The 25,840-nt window shown below is 36.6% G+C and overlaps 3 protein-coding genes across 3 annotated transcripts; 2 read left to right on the top strand and 1 right to left on the bottom strand.

Moving 5' to 3' along the window:
* Positions 1-1,031: 1,031 nt before the first annotated feature.
* LOC145001876 (membrane-anchored ubiquitin-fold protein 6-like) lies at positions 1,032-3,064 on the top strand. Its single transcript, XM_078961209.1, has 3 exons — positions 1,032-1,539; positions 2,298-2,468; positions 2,763-3,064. Exons 1-3 carry the CDS (start codon positions 1,410-1,412, stop codon positions 2,816-2,818), a joined length of 357 nt encoding a protein of 118 aa, XP_078817335.1. The 5' UTR covers positions 1,032-1,409; the 3' UTR covers positions 2,819-3,064.
* Positions 3,065-3,944: 880 nt separating this feature from the next.
* LOC145001986 (uncharacterized protein At4g37920) lies at positions 3,945-6,001 on the top strand. Its single transcript, XM_078961303.1, has 6 exons — positions 3,945-4,177; positions 4,469-4,830; positions 4,901-5,069; positions 5,179-5,423; positions 5,512-5,699; positions 5,792-6,001. The coding sequence occupies exons 1-6, from the start codon at positions 4,048-4,050 to the stop codon at positions 5,949-5,951; spliced, it is 1,254 nt and encodes a 417-aa protein (XP_078817429.1). The 5' UTR covers positions 3,945-4,047; the 3' UTR covers positions 5,952-6,001.
* Positions 6,002-7,801: 1,800 nt separating this feature from the next.
* LOC145003085 (uncharacterized) lies at positions 7,802-12,896 on the bottom strand. Its single transcript, XM_078962234.1, has 3 exons — positions 11,769-12,896; positions 8,903-9,372; positions 7,802-8,824 (listed from the first exon to the last, which is right to left on the bottom strand). Exons 1-3 carry the CDS (start codon positions 12,894-12,896, stop codon positions 8,230-8,232), a joined length of 2,193 nt encoding a protein of 730 aa, XP_078818360.1. The 3' UTR covers positions 7,802-8,229.
* Between the last annotated feature and the right edge of the window lie 12,944 nt (positions 12,897-25,840).

Genomic DNA, 25,840 nt, shown 5'->3' with positions numbered 1-25,840 from the left:
ATGTTTTTCTAAACAATATTTTTGTTTAAAAAGCATAAATTATGCTATAATATTAAAATATTTACCAATTTCACAATATTACTACATATAATTTGTATTATAAATTAAATCAATAAAAAAAGTATATTAAAATGCTCAAGATAGAAATTTTACAACCATAGATGTATATTTTTTTAGAAACTATTAGTCCATTATATAACAACCGTTCATTTTATAATACAACTTTTTTTTTATATTAACGGTGGGGTTAATGATTAGTGGTTAGAAGTTACTATCACGAAATCATCAATATATGTATTAGAACTTGAGAGTTCCAATCTAAAAGACAAAACTTCTACTAAATGGGTTAGTCACACATTTGCTTATAATAAAGATTTTTGTAAGAATACAATAGCTTGTAAATTTCATTGGATGATATTTGAACAAAAAAATATATTTTTTTTGGATTTATTAATATTCAGCGAAAATATGAAATTATTTGCAACACATAAATAAAATGAATGACTATTTTGAATAAAAGAAAAAAAACAAAATTATTCATAGTTTTTTAAAAAAATAATGTAAAAAGAATATTATATTATAAAATAATTAAAAAATGAAACTTTTATCGATAATAATAAGTTGCAAAATACTTGCTTAAAATAACATTTTACAAGATATTACTAATTTCACAAAATTTTATATATTCAATAAAGGATTTTCTAATATGTATTTTAAGGGTACATATAATAAACATTAATTGATGTTATATATTACCATAATTAATTATAAAATACATTAATAATAAAAAATATTACCATAATTAAATGTGAAGTGAATTAATAATTTCCATAACAAATATATTTTAAATTTAATTATAATAATATTTTTCATAATTAATATTTAATATTTTTTATGTGTGCTTTAACACAAATATTAGAAAATCATATTGAATAATACAAGTAATAGTGTAATACCTTTCCATTTTGCTCATTTTAACGACGCAGCTCTTAAAAAGAAGTCCGTGGCCTTGTCTCATGGCATGTCGACACCTCTTCATTGGTAAAGAAAAAGATCCCACCATCGCTCCAAATTCCAAATTCCAATCTTATCATTCATAAATAAATTTCCCATTTCGCACAAAATTATTCTTTCTCCATTCAAGAAACCTTCTCATTCATTCCCTTTTAATTCAACCCCTTCTTCTTCTTCTTCTTCTTCTTCTTCTTCTTTGATTCCTTATCTTCAAATCTATTGAAACCCACAAAAACTGTTCTCGATCCATTGATTTCTCATCTCTTTTTAATTAGTATGATTGATTTTTAGTACCAAATCTTGGGTTTTAACTTTACCCAGTTGAAAAAGACACAGTCTTTCCGATTCTTTTTGAATAAATCGAACTGGGTTATGATAATCTGAGGTGTTCATCAATGGCGGCTGAAGAACTTATTGATGTCAAATTTAGGTTAGCTGATGGCAGCGATATCGGACCTAGCAAATACAGCTCTGTTACAACTGTCGGATCTCTAAAAGAGAAAATTATTTCACAATGGCCCAAAGGTTAATTCAATATCATCATCTTCATCAATATATTAAATCAAGTTTCTTGATTTTCATATCTAATTTTGTTTGTTCACGCGTTTTCGTTTTTGGGGGTTTGTTTTAAAAGTTGCATCTGCTCCCTGAGCCTTATTTGCTTGTAAATCTTGAATTTTGTTCTTGTTCTTTTACTAATCGAAATTCTGCATAATCACATATTTTCAAGTTGGTTATTGGATAATTTGGCTTATGGGGTTTCTGAATTCAGATTATTTTTGTTGAAATTTTATAAATTTGGAGAAAGAAAGATTATGAATTGATGCATAAACTAATTGTTTAAAACCGAAATGGGATTAATTTTGTTCACGAAATTTTACACGATGATGATTATCTCCTAATTTCATTTTCACGACTTAATTTAGGATCGATCTTACACAATTGCAACATCCAACTTTTACTTTTTAAAAAAAGGTTTTGATTATTGGTCAATGTTTGCGGTGTTAAGATTGAAAATCTCACACTCATACAATTTTACATTAAACTGAAAATCGAACTTTATATGCTTTTTGATAATTTTTGTTTATATCCACGAATTTGTTAGGATTTTATTACATGTCGTGAATTTGATAGTATTATTAATACATTCAAAAAAAAAACAAGACCTTTAGTGATATTAGCTTGAAAATTGGTCAAAAAGCAAAACTTTTTATGTGATGAGAGGAAATGATGATAATCGTTTCTTGATATTCAATCGTTATATGAATCTTTTTTTTTGACAGAAAAAGAAAACGCACCCAAAACAATAAATGATGTGAAGCTCATAAACGCGGGAAAGATTCTTGAAAACAACAAAACACTTGCTGAATCAAGATCTCATGTTAGCGAAATCCCAGGAGGTGTCATCACTATGCATATCGTTATGCGACCTCCAATGGCCGATAAAAAAAGTGGTAAAAAAATCCTTCACAAATTCGTAAAACTTTTAATTTCATTTCATCTAGTATTTGTTACATAAATTATTGTTAATTTTTGATGGTTTCAATGCACGAAAGAGCAATGTAAGATTTGTTATTGATTGTTGTAATTTTGAACACACACACATACACAATTTCTATTATACGTAGACGATTATAACAAGTAAATTTCAATGTTTTTTTCTATTTGACCTCAAAAGTCAAACCAAGTTTGTAATAGTCAACAGATCAACATTTCTAACACTTTTTTTTTCTTTGAATTTTCAACAGAAAAGTTGCAGGATGGCTCCCCCAAAACGAGCAGTTGTTCATGCATGATTCTGTGAAGTTTATACATCGATTTTCACGAGATCTTGGAGGGTTTATTATATTTTGATCATTACAAATTTTCTTAAATCTTTTTCTCAAAATCAGAAAGGGAAAAAGAAAAGGAAAATATGATTTTATGTTGGTATATGAATCGGTATAGAAGCTTTGTAGATTGAAAAGATGTTAAAAAGATAAGAAATTTCATCATTTGTTTTTAATTTGTCTTATAATCATATTCGTGGTTTGATTGTTTGGTTGTTAAAGATACTTATACGAATTAATACAAATAAAGAACAAGGTTTCTTATATGTTAAGAAATTTGCTAATCTAAAACATACAAATTTGATTTGATATAATCTTGTTGTCGATCGTGATATTAAATATGACATAATTGTTCATTTATGTACATTTAGCTTTTTGACATCGTGTTCATTATAGTTTTCTATATACATAATTATCCGTTTGAAATGTCTTTTAATGTGAACCCAAAAAAGAAAGTTGTGACCTATTGAATACAATTAAAAATGTCTTTCAATATGAACTAAAAAATAGTGACTTATTGAATACAATTAAAAGATAAATCAAAGGAAAAATTTAATGTTATTACTTGTCATTTTATGGCATTAGTCCAACCTACAATATAGATACAACAAATGTTATGTTACAAACACAACGAAATAAATTTAAAGGTAAAATGTCGTTATTTAAGGATCAATAGTAAACAATTTACTTGTTACTTATCTTATATTTGTATTGAACATGCAACTAAACCTTTTTCTTGTGTGTTCTCATTATGCAATTGGAATACATTCCAATAAGATAATTTTGTCATATTAGATGTTACTAAATGTTAATGCAAGATAGATTTAGATCAACCAATTTTGCTATATTGAATGAAACTGGATAACACATAAAATTCAATACCTATTTATTTATCTTGTTGAAATGGGTGTAACAAGAAACTAAATTTTTTTATTGATATTTTGAATATAAAATAAAATAATAACGATTTACTATTATTTGTGGTTTTTTAAAATTAAACCTAAATTTAATAAACACACCAAATAATTGTACAAAAAAAAAAAAAAAAAAAAAAAACCAAAAAATAAGAAAATGACAAAAAAAAGTTTTGAAAGGCAATCCAAATCTCATTTTCACCCAAAACCTCACGACTCTGTTTCTCTTCGTCTCCATTACTCACTATCGTCTCTGCTTTATCTCTTGAAACCCTAATTAGAACTCATTAATGGAGTTGCTGTCATCCCCATCTCTCAGTTCATACTGCTCCTTCACCTGCAAACAATCAACTTCTACCTCCAAAGAATGTTCTTCCTCTTTCATCAGAATTTCAAACAGAAAATCATCTTTTCCACTTAGTAAGTTTCAACCGTCTTTCATGGTTTGCTATATCTGAAACATGTATTTTGTTTAGCTACTCAGCTCTCTTGTCGAATTCGGAAATTGAAATCTTAAAAATAGAATATCAGAAATTGAATTTGTTCAAATTAATTTCATCACTACTTTTTATCAACAGAACTTTCTCGATTTCTAGTAACTTTACGATTTCAACGAAGTTATTAACAACATCAACGGGTGTTTGGATGTTTGTGTAGAAGCGATTATGATTCTGATATTTATTGAGAAAAACCCTAAACCCTAATTTACAGGTCTTAAGTTGACTTCGCAAAGGTTGCAACCATCTAACTTTACAGTCGAAGCTGTTGTTGGTGATGCAAATCATACAACTGCTGTACCAAACGATTCTACCATGAAAACCAGTTCTGAAACTGGTGAAGAGAATGTCGACGATTCTGGTGACCCTAAAATGATTCGAATTTGTGACAAATTGATTGAAGTTTTCATGGTCGACAAACCTAACCCTGTTGATTGGAGAAGATTGTTAGCTTTTAGCAAGGAATGGGAAACCATTCGCCCTCATTTCTTTGAAAGATGTCAAGATCGAGCAGATAAAGAAGACGACCCTGGAATGAAGCACAAGCTATTTCGACTTGGAAGAAAGCTGAAAGAGGTATTTCATATTTGAAGGGTATATACGACATTTTACCAACTGTGTAACACTTGTTTTAAACCATATACAGGTTGATGAAGATGTGCAAAGACATAATGAACTTCTACAAGTTGTTAAAAATTCACCTTCTGAAATTGGTGATATTGTTGCTAGGAGACGAAAAGATTTCACAAAAGAATTCTTTATGCATCTTCATGCAGTTGCAGAATCTTATCATGATAATGAGGAAGAACAAAATCGTGAGTGACTCAATCCCCATTTTTATTTTTGCTTATTTGTGTTGTTGCTAATAACCTAATACATTAAAAAATATATATATGTATATTTATTTATTTTTGTTATGATTAGTGATTGCAAAAGTTGGGAACAAATGTTTGGCTGCTGTAGAAGCTTATGATACTGCAACAGAAAGCATTGAAGCAATTAATGCTGCAGAATTAAAATTTCAAGATATTATAAATTCTCCTTCTGTTGATGCTGCTTGTAGGAAGATTGATAATTTAGCTGAAAAAAATCAATTGGATTCAGCTTTGGTTTTGATGATTACAAAAGCTTGGTCAGCTGCAAAGGAGACAAACATGATGAAAGATGAGGTAAGTGATGAATTTGAAATGATGGAATTGGAATCAGTAATTCCTACTGGAATGGAATTGAAGGAACCGTTTTTGAATCTTATGACAGGTAAAAGACATATTGTATCATTTGTACATGACAGCAAGAGGTAATCTTCAAAGACTTATGCCAAAAGAGGTCCGAATTGTTAAATATCTTCTTACTATTGAAGATCCCGAAAGGTTGTTATGTGCGCTAAATGACGCTTTTACCCCTGGTGATGAGCTTGAGGGACAGGATTTCGATAACTTATATACGTATGTAACCTTAGCCTTTATCACATTTATGAGTTTATGACACAATTTAACTTATATCGTTTAATTTTTTTTTTTATTATATGGTTTTGTAGGACACCTGAAAAACTACATACTTGGATTAAGGCTGTGGTGAATGCTTACCATTTTAGTAGAGAAGGGACACTTGTAAAGGAAGCTCGGGATCTTATGAACCCTAAAATCATTCAAAAAATGGAAGAAATTGAGAAGTTGATACGAGATAAATTCATGTAAACATTGTAAACATGGTTATGGTGTTTATATGATCTGGAAAATGAATATTATACAGTAGTATCACCACACTCCGTATTTGAATATCACAAAATAACCATCTTTTCTAGAAAAAAAAAACATGAATGTTATTTGAAACTTCTTTTTGTTGTTCTATTTATCAAAAAAACCAAGGAAGAATATTTTCAAAAAAAAAAAAAAAAGGAAAGAACATTTGCGCAAGCAAAAAGAGAAGAACATATTCACGAAATAATGGGGAAGAATTTGTTCAAAAAAATTTGTACGGCCTTTTCGAACTTTGAAAAATATGTTCGGAACTAAAGAACAGGTTTGAAAATCAAGAACAAGTTCATGACTTGTGAAGATTTGACATGTCATTAATGTTTTATTTAGGGAAAATGACCTTTGAGGGTAATAAAGTATTCGTCTTGTATTCATTAGGTCCCTTATCTTTTTTTTGTCTTTATTATACCATTGAACTTGTAATCCCTGTTCACCAAAGCCCTTGATACCGGTTGTTGTAGGTTACTAGTTATGTGGATATTACGTGGCATTATGTGCCATAAACTGGGCTTATTAGTTGCAAAGTTAAGTACTGCATCTTCTTGCCCGTTCTTGCCCTAGATCGACATGTCTTCTTCTTCTTCTTCTATTTCTTCCAAACGAAATGTTGAATTTCAACCTGAAAATCCTTGTTACTGTGGGTTACCATCTCGTGTACGAACTTCACGAACTAAAGACAATCCAGGAAAAAAATTCAGATTGTGCCCTAACTCCATGGTAAAGCAATTGTTTTTTACTTTTCGTTTTATCTTCTTTCTTTAACCAATTTGTTACTTTTTTCAAGAATGAAGGACCAAAATGCAAGTTCTGGGAATGGTTGGAGCCTGAAACCCCCGAAAATGAAGTCAATTCTGGGAAGGACAAAAAAGAACCGTGCAATTTAACCCTCAAAGTTTCTATATTGGAAAACGAGATCAGCATATGTAAGATGAAGATGGAACAAGAAAATTTGGTTGTTAGACAAGAGTTTGAAAAACTCAAATGGAAGCTATTTACTCATAAAGTTGTGATGATTGTGTTGTTTCTGTTGTTTGTGTTTAAGAAGTAGTTTAGCCCTTAATTTAACCCTTAGTTTAGCTGTATTCAAAGACTAAATGTAATCCTTAATGTTGTAATTTGTTTGATGTATTATGACTAAATCTTTTTGATTAATGATAGTTTGATGTTTTGAGTGCTTTCCAAGAAGTATTAATATGTTTAAAAGGTTAATGAATTGGACATGATGCATGGGTAATATGGTCCAGATTAAATTTGGCAGTCAATTGTTATTGTGTTGATGTGATCCAATGGTAAAATGGTCCAGAATAACCACATTGGATACATCAAACATTTCTTAATGTATTAAGACTAAATCTTGGCATTAATCAATTGTTAATGTGTTGATGTGATCCAAGGGTAAAATGGTCCAGATTAAATTTGGCAGTAATCAATTGTTATTGTGTTGATGTGATCCAAGGGTAAAGTGGTCCAGATTAACCACATTGGATACATCAAACATTTCTTAATGTATCAAGACTAAATCTTGGCATTAATCAATTGTTAATGTCTTGATGTGATCCAAGGGTAAAATGGTCCATATTAAATTTGGCAGTAATCAATTGTTAATGTGTTGATGTGATCCAAGGGTAATATGGTCCAGATTAACAACAACAACAACACCAAACTTTGCTTAATGTAGTAATACTAAATTTACTTGATTTATGATAGATAATATAAGATTAAACAATCTATATGCAAATAACCGTACACCAAAGCATATAGATAAAAGACAAAGTTGTAATATTCCATCATCATGTGCACTATTACAAAAGCTGTGCCCACAGTTGTCCTAATATGTCAAAAGATGTGCCATGTGCCCACAGTTGTCCTAATATCCCAATTACATATTTATAAGACTAAAAGTTTGTCTTTCCAAATAAAATCATTCCAACACCATTGGGTTGTGTCCAGTGCTTCCTTCTTTCTTCAAAACCTTCCTCCTCAACCCTATCTTGGTAATTCTTTCTGAGTATTTTCGTATCCTCTGCCTAGTTGCAACTGGTTGAGCAGGGACATCAACATCTGGATGTGGATCATCTACTTGAACTGGTTCAACATGTGGAGCTGGTACATCAACTGGATCCACTGGATCTGTTGAACTGGATCAACCTGTGGAGCTGGTACTTGAACTGGATCCACTAGATCTGCTTGAACTGGATCCACTTGAATTGGTTCCACTTTACCTGCTATACAAATATGTAGCTAATGAGTTGGATGTTCCATTTAAATTATATTGTTTTAATAGCATACCTTTCTCTTTTTTACATTTTTTAGGTTTCTTGTTTTTTGGCCTTGAAGTGGATGCTACATCTGCTGGTCTAGTAGGACATGTTGATCTATTGTGGCCCCTTTCTCTACAAATACTGCATCTATTAACTGAACCTGCTTTTGAGATAGTATGCCTTGTTTTCCCCTTGCTTTCCATCTCAGATTGATCTTTTTTCCTTTTAAGGGTTGGCCTTCCTGGTAACCTTCTTTTTTGAGGAGGCAATGGCTTCATGTAGGGAGCTTCAGGCCACATGGAACTACCATTAAGTGGGTTAATGGTATGGTTGTAACAAGTCAAGAACATGGCTGTATGGAACCATGGTGCAACATAATCCTCTGCATTCCTGTTAAGGTATGAAATGGCTGCCACTGCATGCACACATGGGATACCTGATACTTGCCAAGATCTACATCCACATGTGTTGTTGTTAAGGTCCACAGCATATCCATCATTTCCAATCCTAACTTCATATTGTTGTATCCCAGATGGTATAACACCCCAAAATCTGCCCAAAAAAATAAGAAGTTCTATTAATCTTATAGATGAGACATATAATATTTATAAAATAGAAGTTATATCATACCTTTGCTGTTTCTTTAGCTTTGATATCTTCAACCTTATAGATGGACATATTTTTAAATTCCCCCAACTTTGTCCCTCTTGCAACATTTTATACATCCTCTCCATTGCATAAATCCTTATCTCTTCCAACATGGTGATGAGTGGCCTTTTCCTAGCAAGATCAATAACAGAGTTGAAACTTTCTGATATGCCATTCTCATAAGCATCACAAGCCCTGTCCACTTCAAAGAATGCCCTGCACCAACTTTTAGGGTCCCTTTCCATGAGGTGTTCATAAGCCAAAGGATCAATTTTTTTTATGGAATTCATTTCTGCCTCAAATTTTGGTTGAGTAGTACTAGCAGCTGCTGCCCAAAACAACTTCCTATATTGTTCACCTTTGAAACTTTTCTTGAAGTTAGCATAGATGTGCCTAGCACATTGTCTATGCTCTGCTGCTGGAACCCTTTCTTTGACAGCCTCTATTAATCCCTGAAAGAAAGCATGAAATAGATGACATAACAAAAACATTCAACTTAAACAAAACAAAACAGAAATTGTGACATCCCCAAAATCACGGCCAGAAAAGACCGGTTTTGTTTATACTTTATTTCAAAATCAGAGTTATCTTTTAATAAATGGTTTGCGGAATTTGTCCCAAAACAATAATATGATAAAGATTTATCAAAAGCATTTCCATAGAAATGTATTCATTAAAAGACTCGGGATGTCATGTTCGTACAGATCAAAAGTATAAACAGTACAATATAAGCCTTACTACATTATTTCATATCTACAGGTCTATATCCGTAATCCCTCGTCCAAAACATCACACCTATGCTCATGCGCCACTACCTGTAATACATAAAACTGAGTGGGTCAGGCTTGGGAGCCTGGTGAGCACATAGGGTTTTCAACCCACAATAAATAAGTTTATTAATTTCATCAATCAACAATAACCCGATTACCCGTTCCCGTTATCCTCACTTTACGTCCCTAAACACCTATCATAAGGGACCTAGCCTAAGGATTATCATCGGGACGGACACTACTGCTAAGGGGATTCCTCAGCAATAAATGTCCTAATAGGCAACCATGTGGGGGATGGAGTACACCGGTGAACACATCGTTCACAACACCTACAGGTTGCGAGCCTGCTAGTGTTCCACTGGACTGTCTAGAAGAGTCCGTGGTCGTCATCTATACTCCGCTAGATGACTGGATCAACAACAACAACATCGAGGCCTCTCATCATTTTATCACACATCACCTATTACATCTACCCATGTTTTACCCCAACATTTTCGTAGATATAAAATACATATACAGTTTAAATCATTGAAAACATGTATAACAACGTTCATCTAGCATAGATAGCAAGTATTCAGATAATATGCACACATAGCACGTAATTTATATAAAATACTTCATATCTATGTGTAAGTTGAAGGTAACTATGCACTCACCGGAAAAGGTGGTGATTCCGAACTCAGACAGCGCTTCGCTTCTTAAAAAGAATTTTTCTTCGACGAAACCTAGTATTATTACCACTAGAGTTTAGTTTATTATTCGTCGAGACTAATTAATAGTCTAGCTATTATTATTATTATATAAGCGTCAAAAAAAAATACTTATATAACCCATAATAATAGCCCAAGTATTTATTATAAGTTCCTAATAACGTTACTATAATTAAATAAAAGTTATATTAAAAATAGCGTAGGCGTAGCTCACTTACAGCGGGTTTTATAGAAAACCGGGCTTTGCTTGGAGCAGCGTTCCCGAGCCGAAAATCTCTTCTTCTCAGAGCCTTCGAGCACTCCGGGGCTTCCGCCTCGTGCTAGGGAGGTTCCCTAGGCTTTTCGGGGGATTTCGGGGCTAGAGAGAGGTTCTAGAGAGAGAGAGAGTAAAGAGAAGAAAGAATGGGAAAGGTGTGAAGAAAATGAGGGTGGGAGAGGTGGTATTTATAGGGTGAAATGTGGCTGAACTTGGTGCCACATGTCACCATCTGGTGGCAAGCCTTGGGGAGAAAGCAATGGCCAAGATTGTGCCACATCACCCATTTTCGCACAGCACACTTCCGACTTCTAAAATCCGTAACTTTCACATACGACCTCCGTTTTTGACGTTCTTTATATCCACGCGTAGGTAATAATAAGATCTACAACTTTCATTTTGACACCGTCAGCTAATTCTCGACCGATCTTAAATTTAACAGTACAAGGAGATTATACTGTTAAACGTCTGCGTAAAATTAATAACTTCTACATACGGACTCTGTTTTTGTCTGTCTTTTTACCGTTGATTTCCTATTAATGAGATCTTCAACTCTCATTTATGTTGCGTAAGCCAAAAACCGCTCGAACTAAAATTCGAGTTTCAGGCCGTGCACTGCTAAGCCGAATCTTAGAAAAATCATAACTTCTTCATACGAAGTCAGATTTGGGCGTTCTTTTTATCGATGTTCTTAGTTTAACATATTCTACGACTTTTGTTTAGATTGCTAAGGCTAAAAAGTCTTCTATCGTAAATTCACTATTTACGTCTCCCGGTGTCGTGCCGGTTTTGTCGTAAAACTTCGGCGGGCCATAACTTCTTCTTTATAGCTCGGATTTCGGCATTCTTTATATGCACGGAAACCTTGGGACATATTCTACAACTTTATGTAGAGATATCGGGATTATCTCACACTTTAATTTTGACGCTCATTTTTATTCTTTATTAATTATACATTTATAATTAAATAATAAACACATAAACACACATAATTCACATAATACTCAAATATTTCATATTTATTACTTCAAAAAGAGTTACAATAGTTGACCTAGACTATTATATTGACAAAAATGCTTAGCCCTGAAAACCCGGGCGTTACAGAAATATACCTTGTGTTGGTCTGATATGAGGGTCAATCCATGACCAATTCCCATTTCAATGTCATCCAGAAGGAGGTCAAGAAACCACTTCCATGTTTCCTTATTTTCAACTTCCACCACAGCCCATGCAATAGGGAAGATGTGGTTGTTTGCATCCCTACCCATAGCTGCTAACAGTTGGCCTCTACATATACCCTTTAAAAAACAACCATCTACCCCTATTACCCTCCTACATGCTGCAATCCAACCATCCTTCACACCCTTAAAACAAACATACATTTTAGAAAAGTAGGTTGTGGAATCAGGCATGACATTCACATCTATCTTTACTGTTGAACCAGGATTTGTCCTCATTATTTCTTCTCCATAACTCCATACTTTACCATAATGTTCTATCAAACTACCCTCTATCTCATCCAAAGCATATCTCCTAGCATTTCTACATTGAGTGACACTAACAATCAAGTTAAACTTTGTACTCACTTTGGCCTTCATTTTCCTTATGCTCATTTTAGGGTTCTTTAGAAGTTGATTCTTAAAATGCATTCCAATCCATTTATATGTTACAATGGAACCAAGTTTGAAGACTCTTGAACAGTTATGTTCATCAACTAATGACTTAATTTGGAAAGACCTTTCACTGCTCATCCAGGAAGCCCACAGTCTAAAAGGACAAGAGGGGTTCTTGTTCTCTTTACAACATCTCACTAATAACCTCTGACTATCATTTTTCTCAAAATAAAGGTTGTACCCATTCTTCACTGCATAGTTAGTCAAACAATTTTTCAATTCCATGGGGTTAGAGAATCTCATACCTAGAATTGGCACCATTTTGTCCCATTTCTGGTTCTCATTATGGACAGGGTACACTGGTTTGTCATCTCCATTCTTGGTTTCAACCTCATCAGTTTCAGCCTCATCATTTATATCCTTACACATACCTGACACCCGATGTAAGAATTCATCACCAATAGTCTTGTCAAGAGAAGGAATGTAATCATCTGCTTCATGCTCATATGGAATATCATCAGAAAGTTGTGAATCTTTATCATCATCCAGGTCTTCGTCGAAATAATGCCCTTCATCATCAGCCCAATCAAGTACAGGTTCATTTTCGTGGTCTATATACACATTCATTCTTAGACCGGCTTCATCACTATAACCCGTTTCAATAAACTCAAAGTAGTCAGCATCATTCGTAATTCTCCTAATACCCTATGCCAATGGTTCATTTCTAGTGCAATAATATACATTATCACAACTGCCTTCAATCAACTTTGCAATGAACAAGTTAAAGTCTTTGAAATCCATTGCACCAAAATCGACATCACAGATTGAAACAACAACAGCGTTCAAGTACACTAATGGTTTTGGTGCGAATAAACCATTATAATGTAAATAAACTGTTAAATACTTACTTTGTTTGGAATCGGAGGCCATCTTCTTCACTATAACACTCGCATTCACCAGTTGTCTTCAATTTCCTAACCGTATGCTTCGATTGAACTTTTTCTTCCCTTAATTAAAAAGAACCCTAACTGTAAGGACAAACGGGTGAAAGAGAAACATGTGTTCTAATTCCACGTAATAAGACATGTCATCTCTAATTAAATGTGGTAACCGGTAAAACAGGTGATAACCGGTCACGGTGGCTTTGGTGAACAGGGATTACAAGTTCAATGGTATAATAAAGACAAAAAAAAAGATAAGGGACCTAATGAATACAAGACGAATACTTTATTACCCTCAAAGGTCATTTTCCCTTTTATTTATCAAAATTTTCAAATTTTCATGTTGACTAATCATCAAACTAAGGGGTTGTTTGGTAGGATCTGAATTTTTAAGATCTGAATATTTAAGAGATCTGAATTTCTAAGAGGGTTTGAATTTTTAAAAATTTGAATTTTTAAAATATTGTTTGTTTGGAACATCTGAATTTTTGTGTCAAATGATAAAAATAACCATTTTACCCTCCTAACAAAAACAACTTGAAATACATATAAAATTAACATGAAATCTAATAATATATACAAGCAATTTTTTGTCAATTGAAACTAAAATTAATATCAAAAGGGTGTTTGGTTTAGCTTTTTAAATGACTTTTGACTTTATCTTTTAGAAAAAGTCTCAAAAAATGTTTGGCAAAGGAAAAAAGACTTTTGTAAATGACTTTTTCCACAGAGTAATTTGAGTCTTTTTGAAAAGTCACGATTACCTGATTTTTCCCAACTTTTCACCAGCTAAAAATATTAAATTACCAATATACCCCTCATCTACCCTAAACAAGTCTTTTTTTTTTTTTTATCATTTTACATGTAAAAGTTAAACAAATCACTTTAATTTTTAACTTTTTCCGTTTAAAAGTCAATCCAAGCACATTTTAAAAAATAACTTTTGTAAAAAGTTCTTTTACAAAAAGTCATTTTACAAAAAGAACTTTTGCTTCTAAAAAGCTAAACCAAACACCCCCCAAAGCACACACAAAAATCAGATCCATATGTATAGTTATAATTTCTTCACCATAACATAAATAACTTCTCTCGAGCATTCCATCGAACACCAGATGTACATCATTCATTGTATAAAATCAAATAGTCCTCCATACACAATCAACAAACCAAATACCTTCAAACAATTATATAAAAACTAAACACCTTTATAAAAAACACTTTAGAGATTGTATCCTTTAATCTTTGGATAATGGAAATAATAAACAACATTTGTATAATGAAATTCATCTATAACGGAATGATAGTTTGGGAACCTTGCTATCTCATGTTTTCTACCTGGAAATTTACATCAGAATTAAGAAACAATATGAACGAACGAAATTATCAGAAATTGTTATATGTTAAAACTGGTCCACGTTTTTTTAGAGTAAACAGTAAAAAATTTTCTGCGATTGAGGGGAAGGAGTAGGTAGTGGCGGTCGGTGTGCGAGGGAAAGAAAGGCGGCGTCTCTAGCCGGAGGGAGGCAGAACAGAGTGGGGGTGAGTGGGAGGAGAAGGGGGGGGGTGTCGACGGTGACCTGCAACAGAGGTGGTGTGTGCGACGGCCGACAATGGTCCTATGTGAAGTGCAACGGAGAGGATAGAGGCGGGTCTTTGTCACACCCCCGAACCAGACGGCGGAAACGTCCGGGGGCTGTCGTGACTCAATTGAATACCATCACAATGAATATACATGAAACATAACATTATACATCACCAACATTTGGAATGATACAACTGGTAGCGTTTACATTCATTACATTGTTCCAAAACATTACATTCTAAAAAATAACTGTTCGATACTAAATTAAACCACAGCAAAACGTCATAGAGTACAATTCATCCTTCACTTTATCTGTTACCTGAGAATACAAGTATTTTGAAAAACGTCAACATATGAAATGTTCGTGAGTTCATAAGTAATGTTTGAAATCCAATGTTTGTAATGTGTTGAAAAACCACCAGAAAATCCGATATTTTCTGAAAATAGTATAGTCAAAAAGGTGTGAAGATCCATAGGTATGCTTGTTTGTTTCTATACTTGTAAAAATTGTTCATTTAAAATTGTGTGCATTCCGAATCCGTATGTATTGAAATACCCTAGGAAAACCCGATGTTTTCCTAATTCTTTGAATTACATGAATGTACATTGAAACAATTGCAACGCGTGAAATTATCAGTACCAGGCGACGTTGGATTATTTTTGAGCATGATTATTTGCTACAAACACACGTTCCACAAACGACTAGTCTATAGCAATACTAACGATCCCGTAGGCGTCGTCCGTACTAATCATGTTATCCAACCGCCCTGACTACGTGTAGTCCCACACCCGAAGAGAACGAGGACACGAAGGCCTCGATGACTCCATTAGCCGGTTGGGGATAAAAAGGTACGAGGGGTCCCAGACCCGCTTCGCATGAAAAGGTAGACTCTACTAGCAATACCAAAGGACCCTTGGGGACCAGTAGTATACAAGCCATTGAAAGTCCTTTTACGTTATGTCGGATCGGTAAAACCCAACACTTCGTAAGATAGAGGTCTTCGGGCCTTAAGATCAGGTCATTGGGCTAGCTAGGCTCAACAAACAAGATTTTACACTTTTGGGGCCCAAAGATGGTGCGTAGACGTCTGTGCACACTCGCATGTATATTGAATTCCCAAACGTTATTAGTTATGAATCGTAATGTCGTAGTGTCATAGTGTCGTCGTGTTAGTAGTTTCGGATTTTTATTGGTTCGAGACCGAACCAATTCGTTTAACAACGACTTTTGGTGTTGTAATGTATTGTATTTCGTCGATAGTCGTGGTACCATCATTTGGTCAAATTGCATGTATTGAATTAGCCTTGAAAATTTTCTGTTTTCAGCCCCTCCTTGTTTGTAAAAATTTACTTTTTCAACCCTTTATTTAAATACTTTTCGGTTTGGTCCTTAAATCAATTTTCTTGACATTTTAATACCAAAAATTATTGAAATAAATATTTTCCAGCATATTTTTCCTAGAAAACAGCTTAAGTCCCTGAAATTTCAGTTTTCTCGGTTATAACCCTTCTTTTTCGCAAGTTTGACAATTTTGGCCCAAATTGTAAAATTTTGCAACTTTAGTCCCTTTTAAATTTAAAAAGCATTTTAAACCTTTGGAAAGGACTTGGATCACTTATAATCCACTGTTTTACAGAAAAACACAGTTTTGGCCCTCCAAAACAGAAAATTTCGCATAATGGGCCTCATTGGGCCGAAAATGTCATTTTTAGCCCATTAAGCTTGAAATTTATGTTTTTAATCCTCTAAATGAGTATATTTCCAGAAATTGTTTTATTGAAACTGTTTTGACACAGTTCATCCATCAGAATTCGTGATTTGTCAATTTGGGCCCTTAATTTTTGTATTTTTCACATTTTAGGTCCAAAAATTGTGTTTTTAGTCCAAAGAAATTATTACTAAACCACTTAGCTATTTTTCTAGAGACACTTAGTATGTAGAAATATAGTAGAGGCTAAAATCATTTAACATAAGGTAAATCTCGGTTTTGAGGAGTTTTGTGGCTAAATCCAACATTATAACTCACAAAAGCACACATATAAGCATGGAAATCATACAAAGCATACAAAACACATATAGATCTACACTTTCACTTGTATTCCCCCCCCCCCCCCCCCCCCCCAAAAAAAAAAAAAAAAAAACTCATAAAAACGGAAAATAGGGGGTACGAAGCTCACCTTGAGTTGTAGTTTCGGTTTTGAAGAGAGAAAAGAAGAAAATTTCGATCCTAGCAAGTCTCCTTGGTAGATCTCGAGTTTAGTGACTTCTAAGGTGCATGATCACAAGTTGGAATAGATTTAGAATAGATTTTTGATGAAATGAAGTAGCTAGATCATGGATTAGTCATCAACTTACCTTAGATGATGTGTTTGTGGGAAAAACCTCCTTGAAAAGCTCTTGATTCTCGAAACTTTTGAAGAAGGAGGAAGGAGATGTCCTTCAAGACTTAGAGAGAATGAAATGGATTTTTGTGAGTGTGTGTGTGTTGTGTTCGGCCGAGATCAAGAAGAGAGAGGAGAGGAGGTGACCTTTGAAGTGCTATGCATGGAGATATGGGATGAGTTGCATGGATATCCAAAAGGCAATAATGAAGTGGCAAGACAAAGTCAACTCTCATCTTATCCTTGGGTTTGGGCCTTGGGCCGAGATTTTTGGAAGGAAAAAGGGAAAATTTGGGCTTTAATGCCCACAAGCCCATGTGTATATTAAGTTGGGTGAGTTTTAACCTAAAAAAAATTATAATATGATTCTTACACTTTGTTGGGCTAGTTTAGGTTAATCATGGTTCAAAATTTTGAATTTATTTCATTCTAGGTCCAATATAGCCCAAAATGTTGAAACAAATAGATGTGGGTCCAATTAGAGCCCATTTAAGAGTTCTAAACCCAAGATAGTCAAATTGGAAGTTTATTGGTCCATTAGGCCCAATAAGGAAGTTCTAGTCCAAAATGGACCTAAATAAGAACTTCTAGGGTTTCCAATTGCTTGTTGACTATTTGTAATGCTTGTATGGTGTATTTGATTGAAATTTTGTTGTCGTAATCATAGGTGTTACACATGTTCTTAAGCTTTTGATTCACTTTAGCTTGAGTGTATAGTTTACAAGACACAAAATTTCCAGTTGTGACATCATCCCCCCGTTAGAGGGAATTTCGTCCCGAAATTCTGTTTGAAAGCTAGATTTGAGAATGCTAGAATAGGTGAGGGTACTTTCGCTTCATTTGATCTTCGCGTTCCCAAGTGAATTCTGGCCCACGCTTTGCGTTCCACCGTACCTTCACGATCGGGATGCGGCTCTGTTTAGTACGCTTCACCTCTCTGTCCATGATTTCGATTGGTTCTTCGACGAACAGGAGATTCTCATTGATTTAGATTTCGTCAAGAGGAATGACAAGGGTTTCGTCTGATAGGCACTTCTTTAGGTTAGAGACATGAAACACGGGGTGTACACCGTTTAGCTCTGCGGGTAGTTGCAGTCTGTATGCTACTGGACCAATTCGGGCGACGATTTCGAAAGGTCCAATGTATCATGGATTTAGTTTTCCCCGCTTCCCATAACGAATGACTCCTTTCCAGGGCAAGACTTTTAATAGTACTCGATCACCGACCTGAAATTCTAAGGGCTTTCGGCGATTATCAGCGTAGCTCTTTTTTCGGTCACGCGATGCTTGCAATCGAGCTCTGATTTGAACGATCTTTTCCGTGGTTTCACGGATGATCTCCGGTCCCGTTAGTGCTTTGTCCGACATGTGTGTTTTTGCTAGCTGGGTGTCACCTACTTCAACCCAACATAACGGTGATCTACATTTACGCCCGTACAGTGCTTCGAAAGGAGCCACCTTAATGCTCGAATGGTAACTATTGTTGTATGAGAATTCGATTAAGGGTACGTGGGTGTCCCAAGACTTTCCAAAGTCTATCACGCATGCGCGGAGCATATCTTCGAGCGTTTGGATGGTTCGCTCGCTTTGACCATCCGTTTGTGGATGATAAGCGGTGCTCATATCGAGGTTTGTTCCCATCGCCTTATGAAGTGATTGCCAAAATCGGGACGTGAACCTACTGTCCCTATCCGAGATGATAGATGTTGGTATTCCGTGGAGTCTCACGATCTCTCGAATGTATAAACGCGTCAATCTCTCCATCTTGTACGATTCTTTAATTGGCAGGAAATGGGCAGATTTCGTCAGTCGGTCGATTATTACCCATATGGTGTCTAATCCATCCGATGTTTTGGGTAGCTTGGTCACGAAATCCATAGAAATCCCTTCCCATTTCCACTCAGGGATTGCCGGTTGCTGTAACAATCCTGAGGGTTTTTGGTATTCCACCTTTACTTTGGCGCACGTAAGGCACTTAATGACGTAGGTCGCGATTTCCGCCTTCATGTTAGGCCACCAATAGTGTTGTTTAATATCCAAATACATCTTATCGGAACCGGGATGAATGGAGTATCGCGTCTTGTGGGCTTCCTTCATGACAACATCTCTGAACCCTCCAAATTTAGGGACCCAAATACGGTTCATGAAATAGTATACTCCATTCTCCTTTGCCTCCAGGTTCTTTTCCATTCCGCGCAATGCTTCGCTTGCTCTATTTTCCGTCTTCATGGCTTCTGACTGAGCTACTGCAATTTGAGTGGCCGGGTGCGATTGAATGGTTATCGAGAGAGTTTTCGTACAACGATTAGAGTACTCCTTCAGACTTAAGGCATCAGCTACCACGTTGGCCTTGCCTGGGTGGTACTTAATCTCACACTCATAATCGTTTAACAATTCAACCCATCTTCGTTGCCTCATGTTCAACTCCTTTTGGTTTAAGATGTGTTGGAGACTCTTGTGATCCGTGAAGACGGTGCACTTTGTACCGTAAAGGTAATGCCTCCAAATCTTTAGGGCAAAGACTACAGCTCCCAACTCTAGGTCATGGGTCGTGTAGTTTACTTCATGCGTTTTTAGTTGGCGGGATGCGTAGGCTATCACTCTCCCACGTTGCATGAGAACGCAACCTAAGCCCTGATTTGACGCATCGCAGTAGACTACAAAATCTTCCGTTCCTTCAGGCAGAGATAGTACAGGTGCGCTACAGAGAGCTTGTTTCAAGGTTCGAAACGCAATCTCTTGTTTGTCTGTCCATTTGAATGGTACGCCCTTTTGCGTAAGCGAGGTAAGTGGCTTGGCGATCTTAGAGAAGTTTTGAATGAATCTCCTATAGTAGCCTGCTAATCCCAAGAATTGACGAATTTCTGTGGGCGTTGTCGGGATTGCCCATCCTTCTACAGCTTTGACCTTAGAGGGATCCACATGGATTCCATCTTGGCTGACTACATGACCTAGGAAATTCACACTTCGCAGCCAGAACTCACACTTAGAAAGTTTGGCGTAAAGTTTTTCTGATCGCAGAGTTTCTAAGACTTGTCGGAGATGTTGGCCATGCTCTTCCTTGTTTCGAGAATAGACGAGGATGTCATCGATAAAAACAATGACAAAGTTGTCGAGGAACGGTCGGCAGATTCGATTCATTAGGTCCATAAATGCGGCAGGGGCATTCGTTAGACCAAAGGGCATTACGACAAATTCATAATGTCCGTAGCGAGTTCGGAAAGCGGTTTTTGGAATATCCTCTTCCCGGACTTTGAGTTGGTGGTATCCGGACCGTAGATCTATTTTAGAAAAATAACTAGCTCCTTGGAGCTGGTCAAATAGGTCATCGATTCGTGGGAGTGGGTAGCGGTTCTTGATTGTGAGTTTATTTAATTCTCTGTAATCGATGCACATTCTAAAAGATCCGTCCTTCTTTTTGACAAAGAGCACCGGAGCTCCCCATGGCGAGTAACAAGGTCGAATAAATCCCTTGTCCAAAAGTTCGCTGAGTTGGCTGGATAATTCCTGCATCTTGGCAGGAGCCAGCCGGTAGGGTGATTTAGCGAGAGGAGTTGCTCCTGGAATAAGGTCGATTCGAAACTCAACCTGTCTCTCTGGGGGTACTCCTGGGAGATCTTCAGGAAACATGTCCGGAAATTCACATGCTACGGGAATGTCTCGAACATTAATCTCCTCCTTGGTTTTATCCACCACGTGAGCCAGGAACGCCAGATTGTTCCTTCTTAGATATTTCTGCGCCTTGATGCACGAAATGAGGTGAAGGTTCATGCTAGATTTGTCTCCATAAATTACTAGGGTTTCGTGATTTGGGAGACGAAGACGAACGGCCTTCTCATGGCACATAATTTCGGCATGGTGGGGGCTTAACCAGTCCATGCCGATGATCACATCGAAACTCCTAATTGACACTGGCATTAGATCTATTCGAAAGACGTGTTGATTAAGAGTTAGGGTACATCCGGTGTAGATTTCCCCAGTGGATTCGGTTTTCCCATTGGCCATTTCCACTGTATAGGTTTCATTTAGCTTTTGGGGCAGTTGTTTTAATAAATGCTTAAACTTATTGCTTACAAAGCTTCGCTCCGCTCCGGTGTCAAATAAGATGCATGCATAAGCGTGGTTTAAGGGAAACGTACCGGTAACAACAGAGGGGTCTTGAATGGCCTCACCCTGACCCATGGTCAACATCCTTCCTGTTCCTCCATTTCTTAAATTGTTGTTGTTAGGACAGTCTCGGCGGATGTGTCCAGTCTTCCCACATCCGAAGCAGGTGTGGCTAGGCCCTGTGTTATTGCCGCTAGCATGGGTGTTGTTGTTGTTGCGATGGTTGTTGTTGTTGGTTCCCTGATTTTGGTTCTGGGGAGGGTAAGCCTTGCAGTACTTTGCAGTGTGTCCCCTTCGGTTGCAACTGGTGCACTGAAAATCCTTGCATTCTCCATAGTGATGGAAACCGCACTTGTTGCATTTGGGAAGATTACCGGAATAAGGTCTGGAAGCATTTGAAGTGGCTGAGGTTGGAGCATGTGGTGCGGCTGGAACCGTTGCGGTAACAGCATTAACCGCCACTGTCTGCTACTTCTTGGAGGTGTCGGGGCCCTAGCGCCCCTTACTCTTATTGTTCTTTCCCCTCTTGCCATCACTTTCCTTCGTCTTCTCAGTCTCCACTGGCTTCTCTCCCTTCTTGTTGTTATGGTCATACAACCTTTTTGCCAATCTTTTCGCACTGTCAAATGTTTCGGGGTTTGCAGCTATCACATTCCCTTGAATTGGTGATGTGAGTCCCCAGATGAATCGCTCAATCTTTTTTCCTTCCGAGGTGATCATACCCAGGCACAACAGAGATAGTTCGCTAAATCTCGATATGTAGGCATCGATATTCGCGTTCTGCACAGTGAGGTTCCATAGCTCTTGCTCCATCTTCTGTATTTCGCCTCGTGGGCAGTACTCAGCCATTAACATTTCTTTCATCTCTGTCCACGGCATAGAGTTGGCTACAGGGAGCGTCATGGATTCTACATGTCCGTTCCACCAGGTGAGCGCTTGATCCACAAAAGTGCAGGCCGCGAACTTCACTTTCATGTGCTCTGGGCAATCGCATATCTCGAATACCGAATCCACCTTTTCGATCCATCGCTTCAGAGTGATCACCCCTCCAGTGCCATTAAAAGTTCGTGGTTTGGCGTTTGTGAAGTCCTTGTAGGTACATGTCTTGGGGGGTCCTTGATTCATTCCATTGTTCGAACTTCCGGCTCCTTGCCCATTGACTCCTCCATTGTTCCCTTGATGAATTTGCGCAATCGCTGCAGTGACTGCTGCAGATACAGCTGCCTGGAAAGCGGCTGAGTCAACTTTAGGTGGGGTTGGTCCTGGGTTTCCGCGAGTAGGTCGGGGAGGCATCTTTCTGTCACAATACGGAAAGATGTTGAGGGTATGTTGTTTCTGTGAGGTCGTGATCCTACAGACTAGGTGCATGGTACGAACTTAAACACTACTACCATTGACCAATCAATAATAATTTCTCAACATATAGCAATTTGCAATATCGTAACAAAACACGTAAAAATTTATTACTATTATCCGCATTTGATACATCAAAATTTGCTCGTAGGAGCATAAATGAGTGATACTAGTTCGACAGCATAACGACTCTATGAGTAGTGTAGTCACTTAAACATAGAGTCGGAGTACATAGCATATTTCCTAACGACCTACTATGATAAGTCTATCCCTAACCGCGATGAGCTGCGTCCTACTATAACGGTGAAATCATATGCCGAAGTGCTGAGCCAACAGCTGAGCCATCTCAGTCATGTTTACAATGACCTCATCCCTCTCAAGCTCTGCTTGCACGGCACGTGCTTCCATGGCGAACAGTTGTTGCTGCAAGTCGGCAATCTCAGCTTCTGGGGAGCGATTTTCCCTCGCGGGATTCACTGGTGGGACGTGGTGATCCTGTTGCGCTTCGCTAACAGGAGATGCGACGTGATCTATGTCCGAGGCCTGATCCTCCCCCATGTCATCGTTGTTCTCCTCGAACTCGTAGTCGGTGTCCATGTATTCGTCAGGTTCAACGCCGTGGACTCCCTCCTGATTCCCCTCTGGTTCGTCTTTGAGTATCCCGTGTGCTCCTAGGGCTTGGTGAAACTGAATGCCCTGATGCTCTCCCTCCACGAAGACTGGGAGAAAGTATACGAATAAGCTATCACTTTCCTATGACTCTACCGCTATTGCATAAGCTAAACAGGCGTTCTCTTTTTGGTGGTAGGGGTATAGTTTTAGATTCCCTAGAAATCCTGGTCTCATCAAGATGTGTGTTAGTTATACTTTGGAGAGAGTGTAGTTGATCTGGCTACATCCACTCCTTGGTACCACTAAGAGCAGCCCTGAATTTAACCGAGATACTAGTATTATTTTTGTTTGGTTCGGTGTTATGTTCCTACTCCTAATGCAAGCAAGGGTGTTTTATTTACTTGTTTTGTTTAGAGTTATGTTAGTCCCTCTTTTTCGTTTATAGTTGCATATCCATGTGTGGCTAGATATGCTAGTTCACTATAAACAAAGCTCTGATACCAACCTGTCACACCCCCGAACCAGACAGCGGAAACGTCCGGGGGCTGTCGTGACTCAATTGAATACCATCACAATGAATATACATGAAACATAACATTATACATCACCAACATTTGGAATGATACAACTGGTAGCGTTTACATCCATTACATTGTTCCAAAACATTACATTCTCAAAAATAACTGTTCGATACTAAATTAAACCACAGCAAAACATCATAGAGTACAATTCATCCTTCACTTTATCTGTTACCTGAGAATACAAGTATTTTGAAAAACGTCAACATATGAAATGTTGGTGAGTTCATAAGTAATGTTTGAAATCCAATGTTTGTAATGTGTTGAAAAACCACCAGAAAATCCGATATTTTCTGAAAATAGTATAGTTAAAAAGGTGTGAAGATCCATAGGTATGCTTGTTTGTTTCTATACTTGTAAAAATTGTTCATTTAAAATTGTGTGCATTCCGAATCCGTATGTATTGAGATACCCTAGGAAAACCCGATGTTTTCCTAATTCTTTGAATTACATGAATGTACATTGAAACAATTGCAACGCGTGAAATTATCAGTACCAGGCGACGTTGGATTATTTTTGAGCATGATTATTTGCTACAAACACACGTTCCACAAACGACTAGTCTATAGCAATACTAACGATCCCGTAGGCGTCGTCCGTACTAATCATGTTATCCAACCGCCCTGACTACGTGTAGTCCCACACCCGAAGAGAACGAGGACACGAAGGCCTCGATGACTCCATTAGCCGGTTGGGGATAAAAAGGTACGAGGGGTCCCAGACCCGCTTCGCATGAAAAGGTAGACTCTACTAGCAATACCAAAGGACCCTTGGGGACCAGTAGTATACAAGCCATTGAAAGTCCTTTTACGTTATGTCGGATCGGTAAAACCCAACACTTCGTAAGATAGAGGTTTTCGGGCCTTAAGATCAGGTCATTGGGCTAGCTAGGCTCAACAAACAAGATTTTACACTTTTGGGGCCCAAAGATGGTGCGTAGACGTCTGTGCACACTCGCATGTATATTGAATTCCCAAACGTTATTAGTTATGAATCGTAATGTCGTAGTGTCATAGTGTCGTCGTGTTAGTAGTTTCGGATTTTTATTGGTTCGAGACCGAACCAATTCGTTTAACGACTTTTGGTGTTGTAATGTATTGTATTTCGTTGATAGTCGTGGTACCATCATTTGGTCAAATTGCATGTATTGAATTAGCCTTGAAAATTTTCTGTTTTCAGCCCCTCCTTGTTTGTAAAAATTTACTTTTTCAACCCTTTATTTAAATACTTTTCGGTTTGGTCCTTAAATCAATTTTCTTGACATTTTAATACCAAAAATTATTGAAATAAATATTTTCCAGCATATTTTTCCTAGAAAACAGCTTAAGTCCCTGAAATTTCAGTTTTCTCGGTTATAACCCTTCTTTTTCGCAAGTTTGACAATTTTGGCCCAAATTGTAAAATTTTGCAACTTTAGTCCCTTTTAAATTTAAAAAGCATTTTAAACCTTTGGAAAGGACTTGGATCACTTATAGTCCACTGTTTTACAGAAAAACACAGTTTTGGCCCTCCAAAACAGAAAATTTCGCATAATGGGCCTCATTGGGCCGAAAATGTCATTTTTAGCCCATTAAGCTTGAAATTTATGTTTTTAATCCTCTAAATGAGTATATTTCCAGAAATTGTTTTATTGAAACTGTTTTGACACAGTTCATCCATCAGAATTCGTGATTTGTCAATTTGGGCCCTTAATTTTTGTATTTTTCACATTTTAGGTCCAAAAATTGTGTTTTTAGTCCAAAGAAATTATTACTAAACCACTTAGCTATTTTTCTAGAGACACTTAGTATGTAGAAATATAGTAGAGGCTAAAATCATTTAACATAAGGTAAATCTCGGTTTTGAGGAGTTTTGTGGCTAAATCCAACATTATAACTCACAAAAGCACACATATAAGCATGGAAATCATACAAAGCATACAAAACACATATAGATCTACACTTTCACTTGTATTCCCCCCCCCCCCCCCCCCCAAAAAAAAAAAAAAAAAAAACTCATAAAAACGGAAAATAGGGG

Source organism: Lactuca saligna, chromosome 6 (assembly GCF_052625555.1).
Source record: "Lactuca saligna cultivar CGN05327 chromosome 6, ASM5262555v1, whole genome shotgun sequence".
NCBI lineage: Eukaryota > Viridiplantae > Streptophyta > Magnoliopsida > Asterales > Asteraceae > Lactuca > Lactuca saligna.
This window is presented reverse-complemented; position numbering and strand designations above follow the sequence as displayed.